The sequence below is a fragment of the Rhinoraja longicauda genome, unplaced genomic scaffold, assembly GCF_053455715.1.
Source record: "Rhinoraja longicauda isolate Sanriku21f unplaced genomic scaffold, sRhiLon1.1 Scf000513, whole genome shotgun sequence".
Classification (NCBI taxonomy): Eukaryota; Metazoa; Chordata; class Chondrichthyes; order Rajiformes; family Arhynchobatidae; genus Rhinoraja; species Rhinoraja longicauda.
The window spans coordinates 27,207-47,960 of NW_027601730.1; the positions used below are offsets into that span (position 1 = coordinate 27,207).

General features: G+C 51.3%; 1 protein-coding gene across 5 annotated transcripts in view; it reads left to right on the forward strand.

Moving 5' to 3' along the window:
- The window catches only part of LOC144591025 (uncharacterized), a 40,675-nt gene that overhangs the window by 13,166 nt on the left and 6,755 nt on the right, over positions 1 to 20,754 (forward strand). For 4 of the 5 annotated variants that reach the window (XR_013546662.1, XR_013546663.1, XM_078395374.1 and 1 more), the window contains exons 3-11: positions 139 to 215; positions 1,005 to 1,184; positions 3,776 to 3,917; positions 4,210 to 4,286; positions 8,238 to 8,385; positions 11,016 to 11,092; positions 15,324 to 15,416; positions 16,859 to 16,963; positions 18,387 to 18,482. Coding sequence is in view for 3 of the 5 variants with exons in the window: in XM_078395374.1 (XP_078251500.1) it covers positions 139 to 215; positions 1,005 to 1,184; positions 3,776 to 3,917; positions 4,210 to 4,286; positions 8,238 to 8,385; positions 11,016 to 11,092; positions 15,324 to 15,416; positions 16,859 to 16,963; positions 18,387 to 18,482 (995 nt within the window). In the remaining 2 variants the exon portion in view is untranslated. The remainder of the gene's footprint in view (positions 1 to 138; positions 216 to 1,004; positions 1,185 to 3,775; positions 3,918 to 4,209; positions 4,287 to 8,237; positions 8,386 to 11,015; positions 11,093 to 15,323; positions 15,417 to 16,858; positions 16,964 to 18,386; positions 18,483 to 20,754) is intronic. The other variant, XM_078395375.1, reaches the window with a different exon arrangement.

A 20,754-nucleotide genomic window follows, 5' to 3' on the forward strand; every position in this document is an offset into this window, starting at 1 on the left:
TGGTGGAAGGAATGAGATTTTGGAGAGGGCAAAAAAGGGTTTCCTGGCACTGGACCTATATTGGACAGTGCGATGGTGTAGACCCCAGTCGCTCATCTTTCCCTCAGTCGGGGGCTGACTCTCTGCTTGTTGTTTCAGTTATGACAACGTGAAGATTCCCGAGAGTGCAGTTCCATTCCAGCGCTGCTCTGGGTGGCGTCCCGGCTGGTTAAATGGTAGGTGGACAAGAATGTACAACTGATGCACTCTGTTACTTTAGCAAAGGTCAGAGTGATGATCCAGATCTGTACAGCTCTACAGATAAAATAGAATAATAAAAAATACGATGTATTTGTTAATAACTGCAACTCCAGGTAACTGTAACAGAGCAAACACCAAAGTCTGTTGTGCAACCAAAGACACAATCAATAGAAGATCATGGTTGCTGAGGTTAGTGTTGTGAAGTGTTCAAGAGCCTGATAGTTGCTGGGAAGAAGCTGTTCTTGAACCTGGAGGTCGCAGTTTTCAGGCTCCTGCACTTTCTTCCCGATGATAGTCGTGAGATGAGAGCGTGGCCAGGGTGTGGCCTCATCAACACACTGCACAGTTGCAACAAGACTTCACTGCTTGAAGTTAATCAAATTCACTTTTTGCAAAACCTGACTTTGTTTGTTTTAATATTCTGATTTTATTTTAATAGGTTTTGTATAATTTCAATGTTTGTGTCTGTAAATATGTGTGAAAGTTGAAGACTTTGCGATGTTTAATGGCCAATCAGCCTGAGGCTGAGGCAGGTCAGGGGTGGGTCTGTGTGTCCATCCGAGAGCCCAGTGACCCACAGGGTCTCATGGAGCAGGTGCTGCTGTGGGGAGTGTGGGAGAGGAGGGTGAGGGCAGCAGCTCACCACTGACTGAGACTGAGACTGACTGGGTTGTGATCGCTGCGTTACACTGGCTCCAGATTCACATTCCCTGCTGCACTGAGGGACTGGGTACATTTTACAATGTTTATAAACCTCATTGCAGGTCTCCATCCCAGTGTGGGAGATGGGGAGGTGACCAGGACAGTCTGTTTCACCTGGATTAAAGACAACAGCAATGGAGACACCTGCCTCAAGCATCAGGAAATCACAATCAAAAACTGTGATGGTTATTTTGTTTATCTTCTGAAGCCGACAGCCGGAGATTACAGTGTGTATTGTGCAGGTATGTTGCTCTCCATGTTGATAAAGTGTGGGTGGGAGTGGAGCTTGTAGGGTGTTTGAGGAGCGGAGGGGGAGGGGGTAATGTCTGGGACGTCCCGAGTCATCAGCCCACACACAGGGCTGAATGTTGCATCCGTGGTCAGTGCTCCCCACATGCAGATCTCCCTCTCCCACAGTCTGATCAAGCTGTTGTGTCTGGAACTCGCCTTCCTAGAGTGACCTGTGACCTCCACCCTGTGAATGACCTGTGCCCCCCCATGCCCCCCCCCCCTACTCCCTGTCCCTATGACTGACCTGTCCACAGTCGGGGTCACATACTACCAACTAGAATACCTGGACCAATACACTGTCCACTGCCACTCCCAGTAATGTTGCTCACCCTCCCCACCTGGTGAACTGCCCCTGTCTGCCATGGTCACCCATCCCTGCCATGGTCACCCCTCCCCTGGCCCCACATTGAACGGCACAGCCCACTCACACACTGTGGCTGAGGGTGACCACTGATGCTGGGCAGGATGTCTCAGGCAAAGAACCTGGCTCCTGACAACCTGCCCCCACCGCCTTACAACGGAGCACCAATCTGAGCCCCCTACCCCTGCACCCTGATTTGCCACAGCACCTTGGGCTGACGGCTCCTTTTATTAATCCATTAGGAGTAAAAATTCCCCCAGGACAGGGTGGACCCACACCCCTCTCCCGACCATCACACCCCCTAACCCCCTGTCTTTCCCACTCCTGCCATCTGTCCCACTCCCCACCACATCCCATCCTGTGTTGAACACCCCAACCAGCCCCACACCCCGCAGCCCACCATATCGCGCGGCCTCTGCCACACCCCAACCCCCCTCAACACCCGAGACATTCCGACCCCTCCCAGCTGACCCACGGCCACCCCACTCCCCCTCCTGCAATCACACACACTCCACTCCCCCCCCCCAACCACCCTCTCCCAGACGGAGCGGGGAGAAGCAGGAATGGCTGGGGTGGGAAACTTGGACTCGGAGCACATTGATACCTGTAACATTGGCCCACAGAGTGAGCCAACCTATTTACACCATTCCTACTCTGATCCCATATTAATCTCCCCACATTCCCATCATCTACCCCTAAACTCCAGCACTAATCCAGACACTTGGGCCATTACATGGTGGCCACACAACATGCTGGTGTTTGGCACAAGAGGGGCAAACCCAGCAGCTGGGAAAAGCAAGTGGTCACCAGATCGTGCAGCCTCCACGTAGACAGCACCAGAAGCTGCGATAAGATCGGAGATGTGGAGCTGAGGCAGCAGCCTCACCGGCTGGGTCACTGTGTGGGGGCAGCAGCCTCACCGGCTGGGTCACTGTGGGGGGAGCAGCCTCACCGGCTGGGTCACTGTGGGGCAGCTGTCTCACTGGCTGGGTCACTGTGGGGCAACAGCCTCACTGGCTGGGTCACTGTGTGGGGCAGCAGCCTCACCGGCTGGGTCACTGTGGGGCAACAGCCTCACCGGCTGGGTCACTGTGTGGGGGGAGCAGCCTCACTGGCTGGGTCACTGTGTGGGGGGAGCTGTGTCACTGGCTGGGTCACTGTGTGGGGGGAGGGAGCAGTGTCACTGGCTGGGTCACTGTGGGGCAACAGCCTCACCGGCTGGGTCACTGTGTGGGGGGAGCAGTGTCACTGGCTGGGTCACTGTGTGGGGGGAGGGAGCAGTGTCACTGGCTGGGTCACTGTGGGGCAGCAGTCTCACTGGCTGGGCCACTGTTTTGCTGGGAGGAGACACAGACCTGACTGTGGGGCAGCAGACTTCCTTTATTGAAGGACGTCAGGCTTCAAAAGTGGTTCATTCATCCCCCTGAGGGGAAGGGAGAAAAGGGAGGGGTTAGACATGGAGGGAAAGGGAGGAGTGTTAGTAAAAGGTGAGAGTGGAGGAGAGACAGAGGGGTGCAGGGGAGAGATGGGTGGCGATGTTCGGGCCTGAACATGATGACAGCACATATTAGACACAATGTGCTGGAGTAACTCAGCAGGTCAAGCAGCGTTTCTGGAGAACATGGATTTGTGACGTTTCGGGTCAGGACCTTTCTTCCAAAGGATCCCAGTCTGAAGTGTCACACATCCATGATCACCAGAGATGCGACCTAACCCGCTGAGTTACTCCAGCACTTTGTGCTTTGTTTGTGATCCAACATTTGCAGTTCCTTGTATTTCGGACAACACATTATTGATCAACTGTTCGTGGAAACATAGTTCTTCAGTAATTGGTTGCTGGACTTCCCACATTACAACAGCAGCCAAACTCCTCATGCAGTTCACTAACATGCTCCAGTGCAGCCAGAGAGTTTCACTGGTGCTATATAAATGCAAGATTTACTGTATCAGACCAATATATCTGCCACAGCAAGTTAACAGATGGGGACAGCAATGGGGTAATGTTTGAAATGGAGCGTGTCTGAGGCTTTTATTCAGGGTGGTCGATCTGCTGCTTGGAGAATAAAACTGAGGATTTTCTGCTCCAAGATCGGTGGAGGTGCAGCTGGGTATATCAGAGGCTGGGTGAAGGCAAGTGGACATTACACTAACACTACCCATCATCTTGTGTCCCACCCACAGACTCCACACGCAGTGACCCGTGTGTAATCCACACCGTCCTGGATCAGCCCTGGAGGAGCACGGATTGTTCCAACACTCAGTGCATAAATGGCCAATGGAGGTCTGATGAAAACCTTGCTAAAGGATGGTACAGATTCAACAGGTAACGTGAGGAAATAATTCAATCAAACCCAGTCAGTGAGGGAGGAGGAGCGGTGAGGACATGATGGAAGATCAGGTCATCAGTCATCACAGAGGGGTAGTGATTAAAGACTGGGGTGTGGAGCTCTGAAATTCTGTACTGTGAGAGACGGGGAGGATAGGGGCCGGGATTCTACGGGAGATTATCTGGCAGTGGGGAATATTGAAATAGGACAGATTGGCCTCAATTCTTGGTCTCTCACACGGAATAAAAGACCCCAGTTCAGGGGCTGACTCTCTGATTGTTGTTTCAGTTCTGGCGGATGGAAGATTCCCGAGACTGCTGTTCCAGCGCATCACTGCTCCGGGAAGAGGCCACGCTGGTTAAATGGTAGGGTCAGAGTTTGCTACTTTGGGACTTAGCTTTTGTCAGGGAGGGTCAGACTGATGACTATGATCACTTCAGACGGCCCTTTGCATGGACACTGAAACCAACCTCCCTGAGAGTTTCTGCCCACAGTTCCTCAGATCCCGCCCTGGATCGTCATGGAGTGAGGCGGCAGAGCTCCAGCTCCCTGACTTTCCCGGTATCAGGCTGCCGTTCCAAACTAGACCCGGAGTAGTTTCAGCAGCTCCACTCATCCCAGTGAAGGAGCAGCATCTAGGGAGCTTGACACACGACTGACACTCACAGTTCATCAATTAATCAGGCCACATTGAACGAATCATACAGCGCAGAAACAGATCCTTTGGCCCAACTCCTCCATAGTGAACAAGATGCCGAAGAAAGTTAGTCCCATTTGGCCCATATCCCTCAAAACCTTTCCTATCCATGCACATGCTTAAATGTATTTTAAATATTGTTAAATATTGTTATTGTACCTGCCTCAACTACATCTTCTGGCAGCTCATTCCATGTGCCCACCACCTTCTGTGTGGTAAATGTTGTCCCTCTGGTTGCTATTAAATTATTCCCCTCTCACCTTAAACCTGAGTTCTCCGGTTCTTGATTCCCCTGCTTTCTGGGCACAATAAAGCCCCATTCACCCGACATATTTGCCCCAGGATTTTATATCCCTCTACAAGATCACGCCTGTCTCCTGCGCTCTCAGGAATAAAGTCCCAACTTAACCAACCTCTCCCTATAACTCAGACCCTTGAGTCCTGGCAACATCCTCGCAAATCTTCTCTGCGCCCTTCCCAACTTAAACCAATGAGGTTCCTAATTCAAAACCTACAAATTAATTAATTACCACACACAATAATTGCTTTTAAATTTACATAAAGTTTAATTTTAAATTTAGTTCTGAATTGTTTGACCATATTTATTCTAATTAATTTTAAAAGTTCTTCATTAATTCCCTAATGTATATTGTATTTGTAATATATGCCCTTTATCCAATTTAAAAGACATTTGTGTAGGAAGGAACAGCAGACATTTGGATGGCTACATGGATAGGAAAGCTTCAGAGTAATATGGGTCTAATGCGGTAAATGGGACGAGCTTAGATGAGGCATCTTGGTCATCATGGATGAGTTGGGCCGAAGGGCCTGCTTCTGTGCTGTAGGACTCTAATTGGGACATCATTACCTACATACATTGCTGTCAGTAATTCAATACCTTCCCGTATTGTGTGTTTTATGACTGTCGGCAAATCAATTTTCCTCCTGGGATAAATAAAGTTCTATCGGATCGTATATGACATTCCAATGCCACTAATGTTTGCCCACTGCATCAGTAAAACATGTGAGTGCATGTTGCACGGGGCCCAGGCGCTCAGTATCGTTCTTGTAGAATCTTCTCTGCAGTCCTTCACCACAGAAAATATTCACTATTTTTTCAAGTTGGTGAAATGTCTGAATTTTGCTGAAAAATAAAGGCTTTTGATGTTTTTACCAGCTCGTCAGCCTGGGGTGCAGCTTCACTGAATTGTCGATGGAGCCCTGTCTATCACACAAACCGGAATCCCCACTTTTGATTTCATCTACACTTCACGCTGCCACAAAAAAGCAGCCAACGCCATTAAAGGCGTCCCGCCCCGTTCATTCCTCCTCCTCCATGCTCCCATTGGGCAGAGGACACAGAGGGTGAAAACGCCCACGACCAGACTGAAGAACAACTACTTTGCCTCTGTTACCAGGCTTCTGTACCGTTCTTTCACAAGCTAGGGTACTGTCTGATGCATCTCCACCCCATTGTGGACATTGAACCTTGGCTCTGGAACTAATGTGCAATAATGTCTGCACTCTGTGTCGTCCCCATTGTTTGAGTTGAATGTATTTATTGATAGTTGATAGTTGATAGTTTTATCGGATCTGATTGGATGGTAGGCAAAACAAAGATTTTAACTGTGCCTTGCTACACATGACAATAATAAACTTAAACCTAAACCAAAGCAAACTAGTCTTGTTCAATCCAGGGGATCCACAATCCTCACCAAAATGATTCAGGTTTAGGGAGATGTTGATCATATTTAGTTTAATATATAATAATTCAAATGTGATGAGCATTGAAGTTATCCAAAACTGAATATTGATTGAAAGGTACAGCATGGGAAGAGGCCCTTCAGCTCACTATCTATGCTAACCATCGATCATCCATTCACACTAACTCTGTTATCCCACTTTTGCATCCAATTCCTGCACACCTGGCAATTTACAGAGGCCAATTAACTTACAAATCCACTAGTCTGGATGTGTGAGGACACCCGGACGAAAAACCAAATGTTCACAGGAAGAGGTTGCAAACTCTACTCCGACAGCTCCCAAGATCAGGACCTAACCCGGGTGTCTGGCGCTGTGAGGCAGCGGCTCTACCAGCTGCACCACTATGTCACCACAGTGTGTATTTTAATGATTCTTTGGCCTGGAGCTGTAGGTTCACCAGCTATCACTTCACATTCAGGATGTGGGCTGGGGTTTCCTGCCAAACCCGGGCCCACAGGCCTCCAGTAACACGAGCCGGTATCAGGGAGCAGGGGTGCAGTGAGGAGTGTATGTGGGGATGGGGAGGGCAGCAGCTCACTGCTGACAAAGGCAGAGCAGATGACTGTGGGTTGTGATCGCTGTGTTTTGCTGGCTCCAGATTGACATCCCATGCAGCACTGTGGGACAGGGTATATTTTACACTATTTATAAACATTATTCCAGGTCCCCATCCAAGTGTAAGAGAGGGGGAGGTGACCAGGAGAATATGTTTCAAAAAGGCTGGAAATGCCAGGAGTGGAGAGGCCGGGGCTGGAGATGGGTTCAGCATCAACCTGGACATCAAGGTTAAAAACTGCAGCAGTTACTTTGTGTATCAGTTGAATCCAACACCCCGTGGCCAGACTGTATATTGTACAGGTACGTGACTCTTCCCTATGGACAAGAGATGTGAGGGTAGTGTGGAAATCCTGGGTGCCCTGAGTCACTAATACATACAATGGACTCGCCTGCAGTCATTGATTACTTTGCTTGGTTCACCCGCACCCTGTCTGAAGTAAGCTCTGTGCATATTTATCAGCCTTTTTGTTTGTGACGGTGGGCAAATGCTCAAAGCTTGGACTTTTTAACTTGATTGAGGTCTTTATCTGTACCAGTACTGACCCTTCAGAACACATCTGCACTGACCATGATGCCAATTTGAAATATATCCTTCCATTCTCTGCCTCTTCATGTTTTTGGCTAAATGCCAATGAACTTTGCTGCCATAACTGCTTCATTCACCACCTCAGCTGTGCAGTCTGTGCATCCACCACTCTCTATGTAAAACAGATTTTGCCTCCTAAATCTCCTTTAAACTTTCTCCTCTCACCTTAATGCTCTGCCCTCTGGTATTGCAAGTTTCCATCCTCCCCTGTCTGTGCCCCCCCCAAACACTATATACTTCTCTCAGGCCACCTGCCAGCTATGGTCCGATGCTCAAGGAAAAATAATCCAAGCTTAAAATAATCTAATACTGTCTAATTCAGGCAACATTCTGGCAAAACTCTTCTGTACTCTCTCCAAATCCTCCAAGGAGGGGCTAAGCCTATTTTCCCTGTGGCTGAGGTGATTTAGATGGGATATTATAAACTAATGAGGAATATAGAGTGCAGGAAACTTTCCCCTCAGAGGCAGACAAAACTGGAGGGTATATATTTACGGTGGGGGGGGGGGGGGGGGAAGAGATTTAGAAGGCAGATGTCATCTCCAGAGAGTAGTGCCCACATGGAATACACTGCCTCAGAGATCTTTATTTGGGTGATGATGTTATATTTCATAGAGTACAGCGGATGTTAGTGGATGTGGGTGGGGGTACAAGAGTCTGTGTGACTTTGATTAAACTGGACATTAACTCTGACCATCATTGTGCCCCCAGCCGCAGACTCCGCACTCGGTGATCCGTGTGTAAACCACACCGTCCTGGATCAGCCCTGGAGGAGCACGGGTTGTACCAACACTGAGTGCACCAGTGGGGACTGGAAGAATGATGACAACCACAGAGTGGGGTGGTACAGATTTAAGAGGTAAAACAAGGAGATCATCATGTTAGTTAATGACGTAGAAAATGTATTGGAAACACAGGCCAATGAGGGAAAATAGATAGAGACCGGGGTGATCAATGACAGTAATGGGCCAATGAGAGGATATAGGAACTGGGATCACCAGTGACAGTAATGGACAGTGTGGATACAGGGAGACTGGGATCACCAGTGACAGTAATGGACAGTGTGGATACAGGGAGACTGGGATCATCAGTGACAGTAATGGACAGTGTGGATACAGGGAGACTGGGATCATCAGTGACAGTAATGGACAGTGTGGATACAGGGAGACTGGGATCATCAGTGACAGTAATGGACAGTGTGGATACAGGGAGACTGGGATCATCAGTGACAGTAATGGACAGTGTGGATACAGGGAGACTGGGATCATCAGTGACAGTAATGGACAGTGTGGATACAGGGAGACTGGGATATATAACATATAACATATAACAACTACAGCATGGAAACAGGCCTGTCCGGCCCTACCAGTCCACGCCGACCATTCTCCCTGACCTAGTCTCATCTACCTGCACTCAGACCATAACCCTCCAATCCCCTCCTATCCATATACCTATCCAATTTACTCTTAAATAATAAAATCGAGCCAGCCTCCACCACTTCCACCGGAAGCCCATTCCATACAGCCACAACCCTCTGAGTAAAGAAGTTCCCCCTCATGTTACCCCTAAACCTTTGTCCCTCAATTCTGAAGTTATGTCCCCTTGTTGGAATCTTCCCCACTCTCAAAGGGAAAAGCCTACCCACGTCAACTCTGTCCGTCCCTCTCAAAATTTTAAAAACCTCTATCAAGTCCCCCCTCAACCTTCTACGCTCCAAAGAATAAAGACCCAACCTGTTCAACCTCTCTCTGTAGCCTAAGTGCTGAAACCCAGGCAACATTCTAGTAAATCTCCTCTGTACCCTCTCCATTTTGTCGACATCCTTCCTATAATTTGGCGACCAGAACTGCACACCATACTCCAGATTTGGCCTCACCAATGCCCTGTACAATTTCAACATTACATCCCAACTTCTATACTCGATGCTCTGATTTATAAAGGCAAGCATACCAAACGCCTTCTTCACCACCCTATCCACATGAGATTCCACCTTCAGGGAACAATGCACAGTTATTCCCAGATCCCTCTGTTCCACTGCATTCTTCAATTCCCTACCATTTACCCTGTACGTCCTATTTTGATTTGTCCTACCAAAATGCAGCACCTCACACTTATCAGCATTAAACTCCATCTGCCATCTTTCAGCCCACCCTTCCAAAAGGCCCAAGTCTCTCTGTAGACTTTGAAAATCTACCTCACTATCAACTACTCCACCTATCTTAGTATCATCTGCATATTTACTAATCCAATTTGCCACACCATCATCCAGATCATTAATGTAAATGACAAACAACAGTGGACCCAACACAGATCCTTGGGGCACTCCACTAGACACTGGCCTCCAACCTGACATACAATTGTCAACCGTTACCCTCTGGTATCTCCCATTCAGCCATTGTTGAATCCATCTTGCAACCTCACTATTAATACCCAACGATTTAACCTTCTTAATCAACCTTCCATGTGGAACCTTGTCAAATGCCTTACTGAAGTCCATATAGACAACATCCACAGCCTTGCCCTTATCAATTTCCCTGGTAACCTCTTCAAAAAATTCAAGAAGATTAGTCAAACATGACCTTCCAGGCACAAATCCATGTTGACTGTTTCTAATCAGGCCTTGATTATCCAGTGACAGTAATGGACAGTGTGGATACAGGGAGACTGGGATCATCAGTGACAGTAATGGACTCAGAGAGTGGTGAAGGTGTGGAATTCCCTGCCTCAGAAGGCAGTGGAGGCCAGTTCGTTGGATGCTTTCAAGAGAGATCTGGATAGAGCTCTTAAGGATAGCGGAGTGAGGGGGTATGGGGAGAAGGCAGGAACGGGGTACTGATTGAGAGTGATCAGCCATGATCGCATTGAATGGCGGTGCTGGCTCGAAGGGCTGAATGGCCTACTCCTGCACCTATTGTCTATTGTCTATTGACAGTGTGAATACAGGGAGACTGGGATCATCAGTGACAGTAATGGACAGTGTGGATACAGGGAGACTGGGATCAGCAGTGACAGTAATGGACAGTGTGGATACAGGGAGACTGGGATCATCAGTGACAGTAATGGACAGTGTGGATACAGGGAGACTGGGATCATCAGTGACAGTAATGGGACAGTGTGGATACAGGGAGACTGGGATCATCAGTGACAGTAATGGGACAGGGAGTGGTTTATTATCCAGAACACACACCCAAAGGATGAGATGCAATCAGTGCAAATATTATGTGTAAGGATCATTTCAATGGTCAAATAGGGAAAGCACTGAAGAATTTTGGTCCAAATACATGCAAATGGGATTTGACAAAAGAGTGAGCCTGGACGTTGTGGACTGAAGGGCCATTACTGCACTGTACAAGCTGCATGACTCTGAGGGGGCAATAAATGAATGAATCCCTGTGGTGAGTGAATATTGAGAGTGGGTCCAATGCCAGTCTCTCTCTGGGTGAACAAACTCCCTCAGTTCAGGGGCTGACTCTCTGATTGTTGTTTCAGTTCCAGCGGACGGAAGATTCCCGAGACTGTTGTTCCCACCCATCACTGCTCCGGGACCAGCCCGGGCTGGTTAAACGGTAGGGTCAGAGTGTGCAACTCTGGGGCTCGGGGATGGCCGGGGAGGGTCAGAAGAGGGGAGAGTGCCCCTGATGGGAACTGACAGGTGAAGCCCTGCCCCTGATGGGTGCTGACAGGTGAAGCCCTGCCCCTGATGGGTGCTGACAGGTGAAGCCCCGCCCCTGATGGGCACTGACAGGTGAAGCCCCGCCCCTGATGGGTGCTGACAGGTGAAGCCCTGCGCACGATGAGCGCTGACAGATGAAGCCCTGCCCCTGATGGGCACTGACAGGTGAAGCCCTGCCCCTGATGGGTGCTGACAGGTGAAGCCCCACCCATGATGAGCACTGACAGATGAAGCCCCGCCCACGATGAGAGCTGACAGGTGAAGCCCCGCCCCTGATGGGTGCTGACAGGTGAAGCCCCGCCCCTGACACATCGGCACCCATCATTGTGCTTCCCATCATAAGTTCATCAGTGATAGGAGCAGCCTCAGTCCATTTGGCCCATCAAGTCTACTCCGCCTTTTAATCGTGGCTGATCTATATCTCCTTTCCAACACCATTCTCCTGCCTTGTCCCCATAACCTCAGACCCGGCACCCCAGGGTGTCACCACCTGGAGCTGTTCTCAGTGCTGCTGTGGGGAGTGTGGGTGGGGAGGGTGAGGGCAGCAGCTCACCACTGACTGAGGCAGGTCAGACTGGACGGTGGGTTGTGATCACTCTGTTACACCGGCTCCAGATTCACATCCCATGCAGCACTGTGGGACTGGGTACATTTTACAATGTTTATAAACCTCATTCCAGGTCCCCATCCCAGTGTGGGAGACGGGGAGGTGACCAGGACAGTCTGTTTCACCTGGGATGGAAAGCACTGTGAGACATAGCATGAGATCAAGGTGAAACACTGCAGCGGTTTCTTTGTGTATCGGCTGGAACCCACACTCTGCTGTAACAAGGTGTATTGTACAGGTACGACGCAGTTCCCAGTAATGCATCTGAGAGGTTGGTGGGAAAATCCGGCAAGTGCTGAGTCAGCAATTATCCAAACACTGGTGATCACCTCGGTTCACAGTCCCACACCGACTGTCTGAGCCAAACCACGGGGGCCTGACCCCCACCCCGTCACTGACCCCAACACACATGCAGGATGGCCCCTGTCCCAGCTCACCCACCCACCCACCCATTGCCCCACCCTGTCACTCACCCACCCACCCACCCATTGCCCCACCCTGTCACTCACCCACCCACCCACCCATTGCCCCACCATGTCACTGACCCACCCACCCATTGCCCCCACCCTGTCACTCACCCACCCACCCATTGCCCCACCCTGTCACTGACCCACCCACCCATTGTCCCCACCCTGTCACTGACCCACCCACCCATTGTCCCCACCCTGTCACTCACCCATTGTCCCCACCCTGTCACTGACCCACCCACCCATTGTCCTCACCCTGTCACTGACCCACCCACCCATTGTCCCCACCCTGTCACTCACCCATTGTCCCCACCCTGTCACTGACCCACCCACCCATTGTCCCCACCCTGTCACTCACCCATTGCCCCCACCCTGTCACTGACCCACCTCACGTGCAAGATGTCCCCTGACCCAGCTCACCGACTCGCTCATTGCCTCCATCCTTTATGGACAAGACAGTTCCCTCGTTTCCCACTCACTCAGCATTCAGGTCCTAGCTGTCCCCCCCCCCTCCCCCCCCCCCCCCCCCCCCGGGCAGGACACAGCCACCACCCCTTTGTAACCGTTCCCTGCCCCCTCCACTTCCAGGAATCAACCAAACCATGCTACTCCTCCCCAGGTCCCAGCTGACGCGTTTATTCCTGTATCCCGTCTGCTCTCTCGACCATCCCCTCCCCTCACCACCAACCGGGAATCAGCCGTCTCAACCCCGACCCCTCCGGGACCCGCGGTCCCCTCCCCTCCCCCTGGATCCAGCCATCGATTCCCTCCCGCATCGCATCCCATCCGACCCTCCCCACGACCCTCCTCCTACTCCCTTCTATGGGACCCAGCCATCCCGTCCACTCCCCCCACACCTCCCCCACAACCCAGCTGTCCCCTCCCCCACCTCCAATCCATCCGCCCATTGAGCTGAGTCATATCCCCTCCCCCACCCCAGTATCTGGCCTTCCCCACCCCCATGCCAGTATCTGACCGTCCCCTCCCCCACCCCAGTATCTGGCTGTCCCCTACACCCCAGTATCTGGCCGTCCCCTCCCCCCACCCCAGTATCTGTCCGTCCCCTCCCCCACCCCAGTATCTGGCCGTCCCCTCCCCCCACCCCAGTATCTGTCCGTCCCCTCCCCCACCCCAGTATCTGGCCGTCCCCTCCCCCCACCCCAGTATCTGTCCGTCCCCTCCCCCACCCCAGTATCTGGCCGTCCCCTCCCCCCACCCCAGTATCTGGCCGTCCCCTCCCCCACCCCAGTATCTGGCCGTCCCCTCCCCCACCCCAGTATCTGGCCGTCCCCGACACCCCAGTATCTGGCCGTCCCCTACACCCCAGTATCTGGCCGTCCCCTCCCCCACCCCAGTATCTGGCCGACCCTTACACCCCAGTATCTGGCCGACCCTTACACCCCAGTATCTGGCCGTCCCCTCCCCCCACCCCAGTATCTGGCCGTCCCCTCCCCCACCCAAGTATCTGGCCGTCCCCTACACCCCAGTATCTGGCCGTCCCCTCCCCCACCCCAGTATCTGGCCGTCCCCTACACCCCAGTATCTGGCCGTCCCCTACACCCCAGTATCTGTCCGTCCCCTCCCCCACCCCAGTATCTGGCCGTCCCCTCCCCCCACCCCAGTATCTGGCCGTCCCCTCCCCCACCCCAGTATCTGGCCGTCCCCTCCCCCACCCCAGTATCTGGCCGTCCCCGACACCCCAGTATCTAGCCGTCCCCTCCCCCACCCCAGTATCTGGCCGACCCTTACACCCCAGTATCTGGCCGTCCCCTACACCCCAGTATCTGGCCGTCCCCTCCCCCACCCCAGTATCTGGCCGTCCCCTCCCCCACCCCAGTATCTGGCCTTCCCCTCCCCCACACCAGTATCTGGCCGACCCCTACACCCCAGTATCTGGCCGACCCTTACACCCCAGTATCTGGCCGTCCCCTCCCCCCACCCCAGTATCTGGCCGTCCCCTCCCCCACCCAAGTATCTGGCCGTCCCCTACACCCCAGTATCTGGCCGTCCCCTCCCCCACCCCAGTATCTGGCCTTCCCCTCCCCCACCCCAGTATCTGGCCGACCCCTACACCCCAGTATCTGGCCGACCCTTACACCCCAGTATCTGGCCGTCCCCTCCCCCCACCCCAGTATCTGGCCGTCCCCTCCCCCACCCCAGTATCTGGCCGTCCCCTACACCCCAGTATCTGGCCGTCCCCTCCCCCACCCCAGTATCTGGCCGTCCCCTACACCCCAGTATCTGCCCGTCCCCTCCCCCACCCCAGTATCTGCCCGTCCCCTCCCCCACCCCAGTATCTGGCCGTCCCCTCCCCCACCCCAGTATGTGGCCGTCCCCTACACCCCAGTATCTGGCCGTCCCCTCCCCCACCCCAGTATCTGGCCGTCCCCTACACCCCAGTATCTGGCCGTCCCCTCCCCCACCCCAGTATCTGCCCGTCCCCTCCCCCACCCCAGTATCTGCCCGTCCCCTCCCCCACCCCAGTATCTGGCCGTCCCCTCCCCCACCCCAGTATGTGGCCGTCCCCTACACCCCAGTATCTGGCCGTCCCCTCCCCCACCCCAGTATCTGCCCGTCCCCTCCCCCACCCCAGTATCTGACCGTCCCCTACCGCAGCACACAGCCGTCTCCCCTCTTCGCCACCCAGTACCGGCCGTCCCTTCCCCCTATGTCCAAGCCCTTCCCTCCTCCTCTTCCCTTCCCCGGGATGAGGGAGAGATGGGAGGGCGATGGGGAGAGAGTGGAAAAGGGGGAGGGGGTAGTCAGCCTGGGGAGGAGCAGGAGGGGGAAAGTCAGGGTCTGGGATGGGGATGGAGGGAGCGGGGGAATGTGCAATGAAACGAGCGCAAAGAGACAGAAGGTGTGCACTGAGTAACGGCTGGAATGATGGAATGGAGGGAGAGGGGAGCCGAGCAGACTGATGCACGAGAGGGCTGGGCAATGTGGATCACCAGACACTGGTGTTGCTGTGCACTTCAGTCACCTTCCATCCACAGAGCTGCTGGATTATTTCCCCACTCCACCCACTGTCTGTCCACACTTTATTACAGATCCAGCCTCCGTACCAACTGAGGAACCCCAGGAAACAACACCCGAACCCCGGGAGGATTTGTCCACCGTCCCAGAACCAGATACAAGCTCAGGTATCGATGGAGGGATCATTGGAGCAGTGGGGGACAAGTTGGGGAGGGTAACATGAGAAGAGAGGGTCTGGAGTGGAGGAGCAGAGAGTGTGGGGTGGGGGAGGAGGGGGACTGGAGTGGGGGGAGGAGAATACCCAGGGAGAGTGGAGTTGGAGCATTGCGGAGAGGGTAGAGATTCAGAGTGAGGGGCGGAGGTTTGTGGAGAGAGGAGGAGAAAGGGCAAGTAGAAATGTGTGAAACGAGTAAGTGTAGAAGAATTAAACGGGCGGTAAGGAGGGAATGGGTGATTGGAGATCAGGCCTGTACTCGCTGGAGTTTCGAAAGTTGAGGGGGAGATCACATCAAAGTTTACCCTATAATGAGAGGCCTAGATAGAGTGGATATGGAGAGGATGTTTCCAGTATTGAAAGAGTATAGGGCCAATGGGCACAGCCTCAGAATAAAGAGACATACCTTTAGATACGAGCTGAGGAAGATTTATCTAGCCAGATGGTGGTGAATCTGTTGAATTCATTGCCACAGAAGGCTGTGGACATTGGTATCTCCAAGACGATGGTATTTTTAAAGTGGAGATTAACAGTTTTTGATTACGAAGATGGACAAAGGTTTCGAGGAGAAAGAGAATAGGGTTGACAGGGAACGATATACAGTATCAGCCATGACTAAATGGCGGAGTGGCCGATGGGTCGAATCAGGGAGAGAGAGAGTCAGGGAGAGAGAGAGAGAGTCAGGGAGAGAGAGAGAGAGAGTCAGGGAGAGAGAGAGAGAGTCAGGATGAGAGAGAGAGAGAGTCAGGGAGAGAGAGAGAGAGAGAGAGAGAGTCAGGGAGAGAGAGAGAGTCAGGGAGAGAGAGAGAGTGAGGGAGAGAGAGAGTGAGGGAGAGAGAGAGTCAGGGAGAGAGAGAGAGACGGAGAGGGTGATGGAGGGAGAGAGAGTGAGGGAGAGAGTATAAGAGAGAGTGTGAGAGAGAGAGTGTGAGAGAGAGTGTGTGAGAGAGAGTGTGTGAGAGAGAGAGAGAGAGAGAGAGAGAGAGAGAGAGAGAGAGAGAGAGAGAGAGAGAGAGAGAGAGAGAGAGAGAGAGAGAGAGAGAGAGAGAGAGAGAGAGAGAGAGAGAGAGAGAGAGAGAGAGAGAGAGAGAGAGAGAGAGAGAGAGAGAGGGAGTGAGGGAAAGAGAGAGTGAGAGAGTGGGGGAGAGAGAGAGGGTAATTCGGGGAGAGAGAGAGTCGGAGAGAGAGAGAGAGTCGGAGCTTCACAAGGGAGCGAGGCGTAGATCGTGTTCGAGGAGGATGCAATGTTGAAGGCGAGACGTGTGACCTGTGAGAGTTGGTATTTTTTGGTGTTTGCACGGACTCTTTGTCTGCAGCCGACTTCCCACCTGATGAGCTGATCATTCTGTTTTAATCTCTCACCCTCCCTCTCCCGCCTCCATTCTCTTCTTCCAGATCCACCGTCGGGCACAACTCAGGAACCCCAGGGAGCAACGAGTGGAGACTCAAGTCAAGGATTGACCAGTGACCCAGCAGGGTCTGCAAGCTCAAGTATTAGTGGTGGGGAACATGAAACACAGGAACAGGCCCATTGTCCCACAATATCCGTGCCGTTAAACATATCTCCCCTGCCTGCACGTAATCCATATCCCTCCATACATTGCATGTCCACTTGCCTAAACAAAAGACTCCTTGATAGCCACTACCTCTGAGACTCAATGCCCTGACCGATGAAGGCAAGCATACCATATGTCATTTGATCATTGCCACTTTCAGGTTGTTATGGACTTGGACCCCAAACCCCCTCTGCACATCAATGGTCTCAAGGGTCTCGCTATTAACTCCATATTTTATCCTGAAATATGTCCTTCCAAAGTGCAACACCTCACACTTACTTGGATTAAATTCCATCTACAGTTTCTCTGCCCATTTCTACATCTACATCCCACAAATCTACATCCCGCTGAATACTTTGACAACATTCATCACCATCCGCACCTTCACCAATGTTATCATCTCCACACAGTTACAAAAGACACAAAGTGGTGGACTAACTCAGCAGGTCAAGCAGCATCTCCGGAGATCATTGACATTTCCCAGTGAAACTCCCACGTCAGATTTGGACTTGCATAACAACAGTCCATTTCAGTCTCCCAAGTTCCTGCCTAATAATGCTGTAATGGACCCTGTACCAATTTAATAATTCCCCCAAGGTCCAGACAGACCTATTCATAAGTCTCTTAAAACTATGGAGCTGTAATCTTTGTTGCCAAAATGCTCTCTCACTGAAACACCAGGAGAGGCTCATTTCCTGGCTCATAAAAGGGAAGGTTCTTCCCCTTGGTCGTTACATGGTTGCATGTTGGGAAGTGAAACTGGACAGAGTGAATGATAGAGTTCCCTGAAAGTGGAGTCACGAGTAGATAGGGTGGCAAAGAAGGCTTTAGGTTATGACGGGAATTGATAGGGTGAATGCACAGCACCTTTTATCCAGAGTTGGGGAAGCAAGAACCACAGGACATAAATTTAAGATAAGAGGGGAAAGATTTGATAGGAGCATGAGGGGCAACCATTTCATGTCGTGTGGTGGATGTATGGAACAAACTGCTGGAGAAGATAGTTGAGGCAGATACAATAACAAGATGTAAAAGTCACTTGGACATGTGCATGGATAATAACGTTTTACCGGAATATGGGTAACATGTGGACAAATGGGACTAACAGATAAATCGGCATGAACGAGGTGGGCCAATGGACCTGTTTCTGTGCTCTATGGTCAATCCCTGAAATTCACCCTGACTCTAAAGGGGAGAGGGAGGGGGCACGTGGAGTGAAGAGCGTTTTTGATGGAGAGTGGGTGACGGGATATCAGATGATGCTGATATCTCCACATTGGCACTCCTTGAATTGCTGTCCACATCTCGGAGTTTGATGCCATGTTGCGGTGTTGCCAGACTACCGTCTCTCTGTTCCTTCATTCCAGATCCCAAGATCTCCACAGGGGAACAGACCCAGGGATCATCAACTGGAGAATCTACCCAGGAACCGTCTTCCGTTCCAGTGGGAGACACGTCCTCAGGTACTAAGCCCCTTCATACGTTGTCGCCTGTCCTTGCAGCCAGCTTTTGGAGAGGACAGTAGTTTGTTCTGCAGTCGACACAATTCCCCTTGGATTGAGGTTGGTTGAGGGAACCACTCCAGAAATACTGCCTCACCCGCTAAGTTACTCCAACACTATGTCTTTTTTTGTGAACCAGCATCTGCAGTTCATTATGTCTCCACATGGGGTTTAATTTAGTTTTACAGTGTGGAAACAAGCCCTTTGGCTCTCCGAGCCCACGATGACCAGTAAACACTAGCACTATCCAACACACTAGGGACAACTTACAATATTTGCTGAAGCCAAATTAACCAACAAACCTATGTATTTAGAAAGTGGGAGGTAACCGGAGCGGCTGGGGAAAGCACACTGGCTCACAGGGAGAACTTACCAACTCCATGCAGACAGCAGCTGCAGTCAGGATGAAAGCCAGGGCTCTGGCGCTGTAAGGCAGCAATAACCGGGGTGGGAAAGGTCCTTGATTATGTTGGCTGTTTTCCTGAGACAGTGTGAAGTGCAGATGGAGCCAATGGTGGGGAATCAGGTCTGCGTAACAGACTTGGCAACATCCACAACTCTGCAATTTCTTGCTGTCTTGGGCAGAGCTGCTCCCAAACCAAGCTGTGATGCAACAATGTTGTGAGATGGTGTGTAGTTGGATTACTGATGATATTTGTAAGGTGCTGTGATGACTCGGGGACAAGAGGGGTCAGTGTTTAGGCCTCAGCGAGTCATTATGAGTAAAATAACTTGGCTGAGACGAATAATTGTTAGTGTTCCCTGAGGACAGAGATAAATCCAGATATTCCCCCACTGACCCACAGTGTCCCTCACTGTCCACAGTCAGTGTTCCCTGGGGACTGAGATACACCCGGATATCTCCCACTAACACCAGTGTCCCTCACTGTCCACAGTCAGTGTTCCCTGGGTGGGGGAGTGAAAGGAGAATTGGAATGTCCCAGAGAGGGGGAAGGAGTGGACTGAAGAGAGGGTGTGTAGATAGAGGTGGACTGGGAGAGTGGGGGATTTTGGACGTGCACAGTTCTACTGCCGGACACGCCAGCCCACCTTTCAATGACAGGAATCATTGAAGGAAATGGTGTTCCCCTTGGTCAGTTCCCAAAATTCATCGTGACTCGGACTGAGGAGAGTGAGGTGGTTGATGGAGGTTTGAAAGGGAAAGGCAGTGAAATGGGACAGATGATGGTTTCAATAGACAATAGACAATAGGTGCAGGAGTAGGCCATTCAGCCCTTCGAGCCAGCACCGTCATTCAATGCGATCATGGCTGATCACTCTCAATCAGTACCCCGTTCCTGCCTTCTCCCCATACCCCTCACTCCGCTATCCTTAAGAGCTCTATCCAGCTCTCTCTTGAAAGCATCCAACGAACTGGCCTCCACTGCCTTCTGAGGCGGAGAATTCCACACCTTCACCACTCTCTGACTGAAAAAGTTCTTCCTCATCTCCGTTCTAAATGGCCTACCCCTTATTCTTAAACTGTGGCCCCTTGTTCTGGACTTCCCCAACATTGGGAACATGTTTCCTGCCTCTAATGTGTCCAATCCCCTAATTATCTTATATGTTTCAATAAGATCCCCCCTCATCCTTAACTTAAATTATTGCATCGTATGGGAGGCGCATTCCCAATCTCGTTGTACCCCTGGGTACAATGACAATAAAGATATATTGTATTGTATTGTATTGTATTGTATCCTTCTAAATTCCAGTGTATACAAGCCTAATTGCTCCAGCCTTTCAACATACGACAGTCCCGCCATTCCGGGAATTAACCTAGTGAATCTACGCTGCATGCCCTCAATAGCAAGAATATCCTTCCTCAAATTTGGAGACCAAAACTGCACACAGTACTCCAGGTGCGGTCTCACCAGGGCCCGGTACAACTGTAGAAGGACCTCTTTGCTCCTATACTCCACACACCGCTCCTCAAAGACAACATCAAAGTAAATGTGAAGGCATACAACATGGCAAAGATTGCCGGGAAGCTAGAGGTTTGGAAAGCTTTTAGGAACCACCGTTTAAGAAGGGATCGAGGCAATAGAAAGGAAATTTTAGTCTGACTTCAGTGATCTCTAAGATTTTAGAGTCCATTATTATTAGTCAAGTTTATTTGTCACATACACATACATGATGTGCAGTGAAATGAAAGTGGCAATACCTGTGGATTGTGCAAAAAAAGAATTACAGTTACAGCATATAAATTAAAGTTAATACAGATAAGACAAAATTT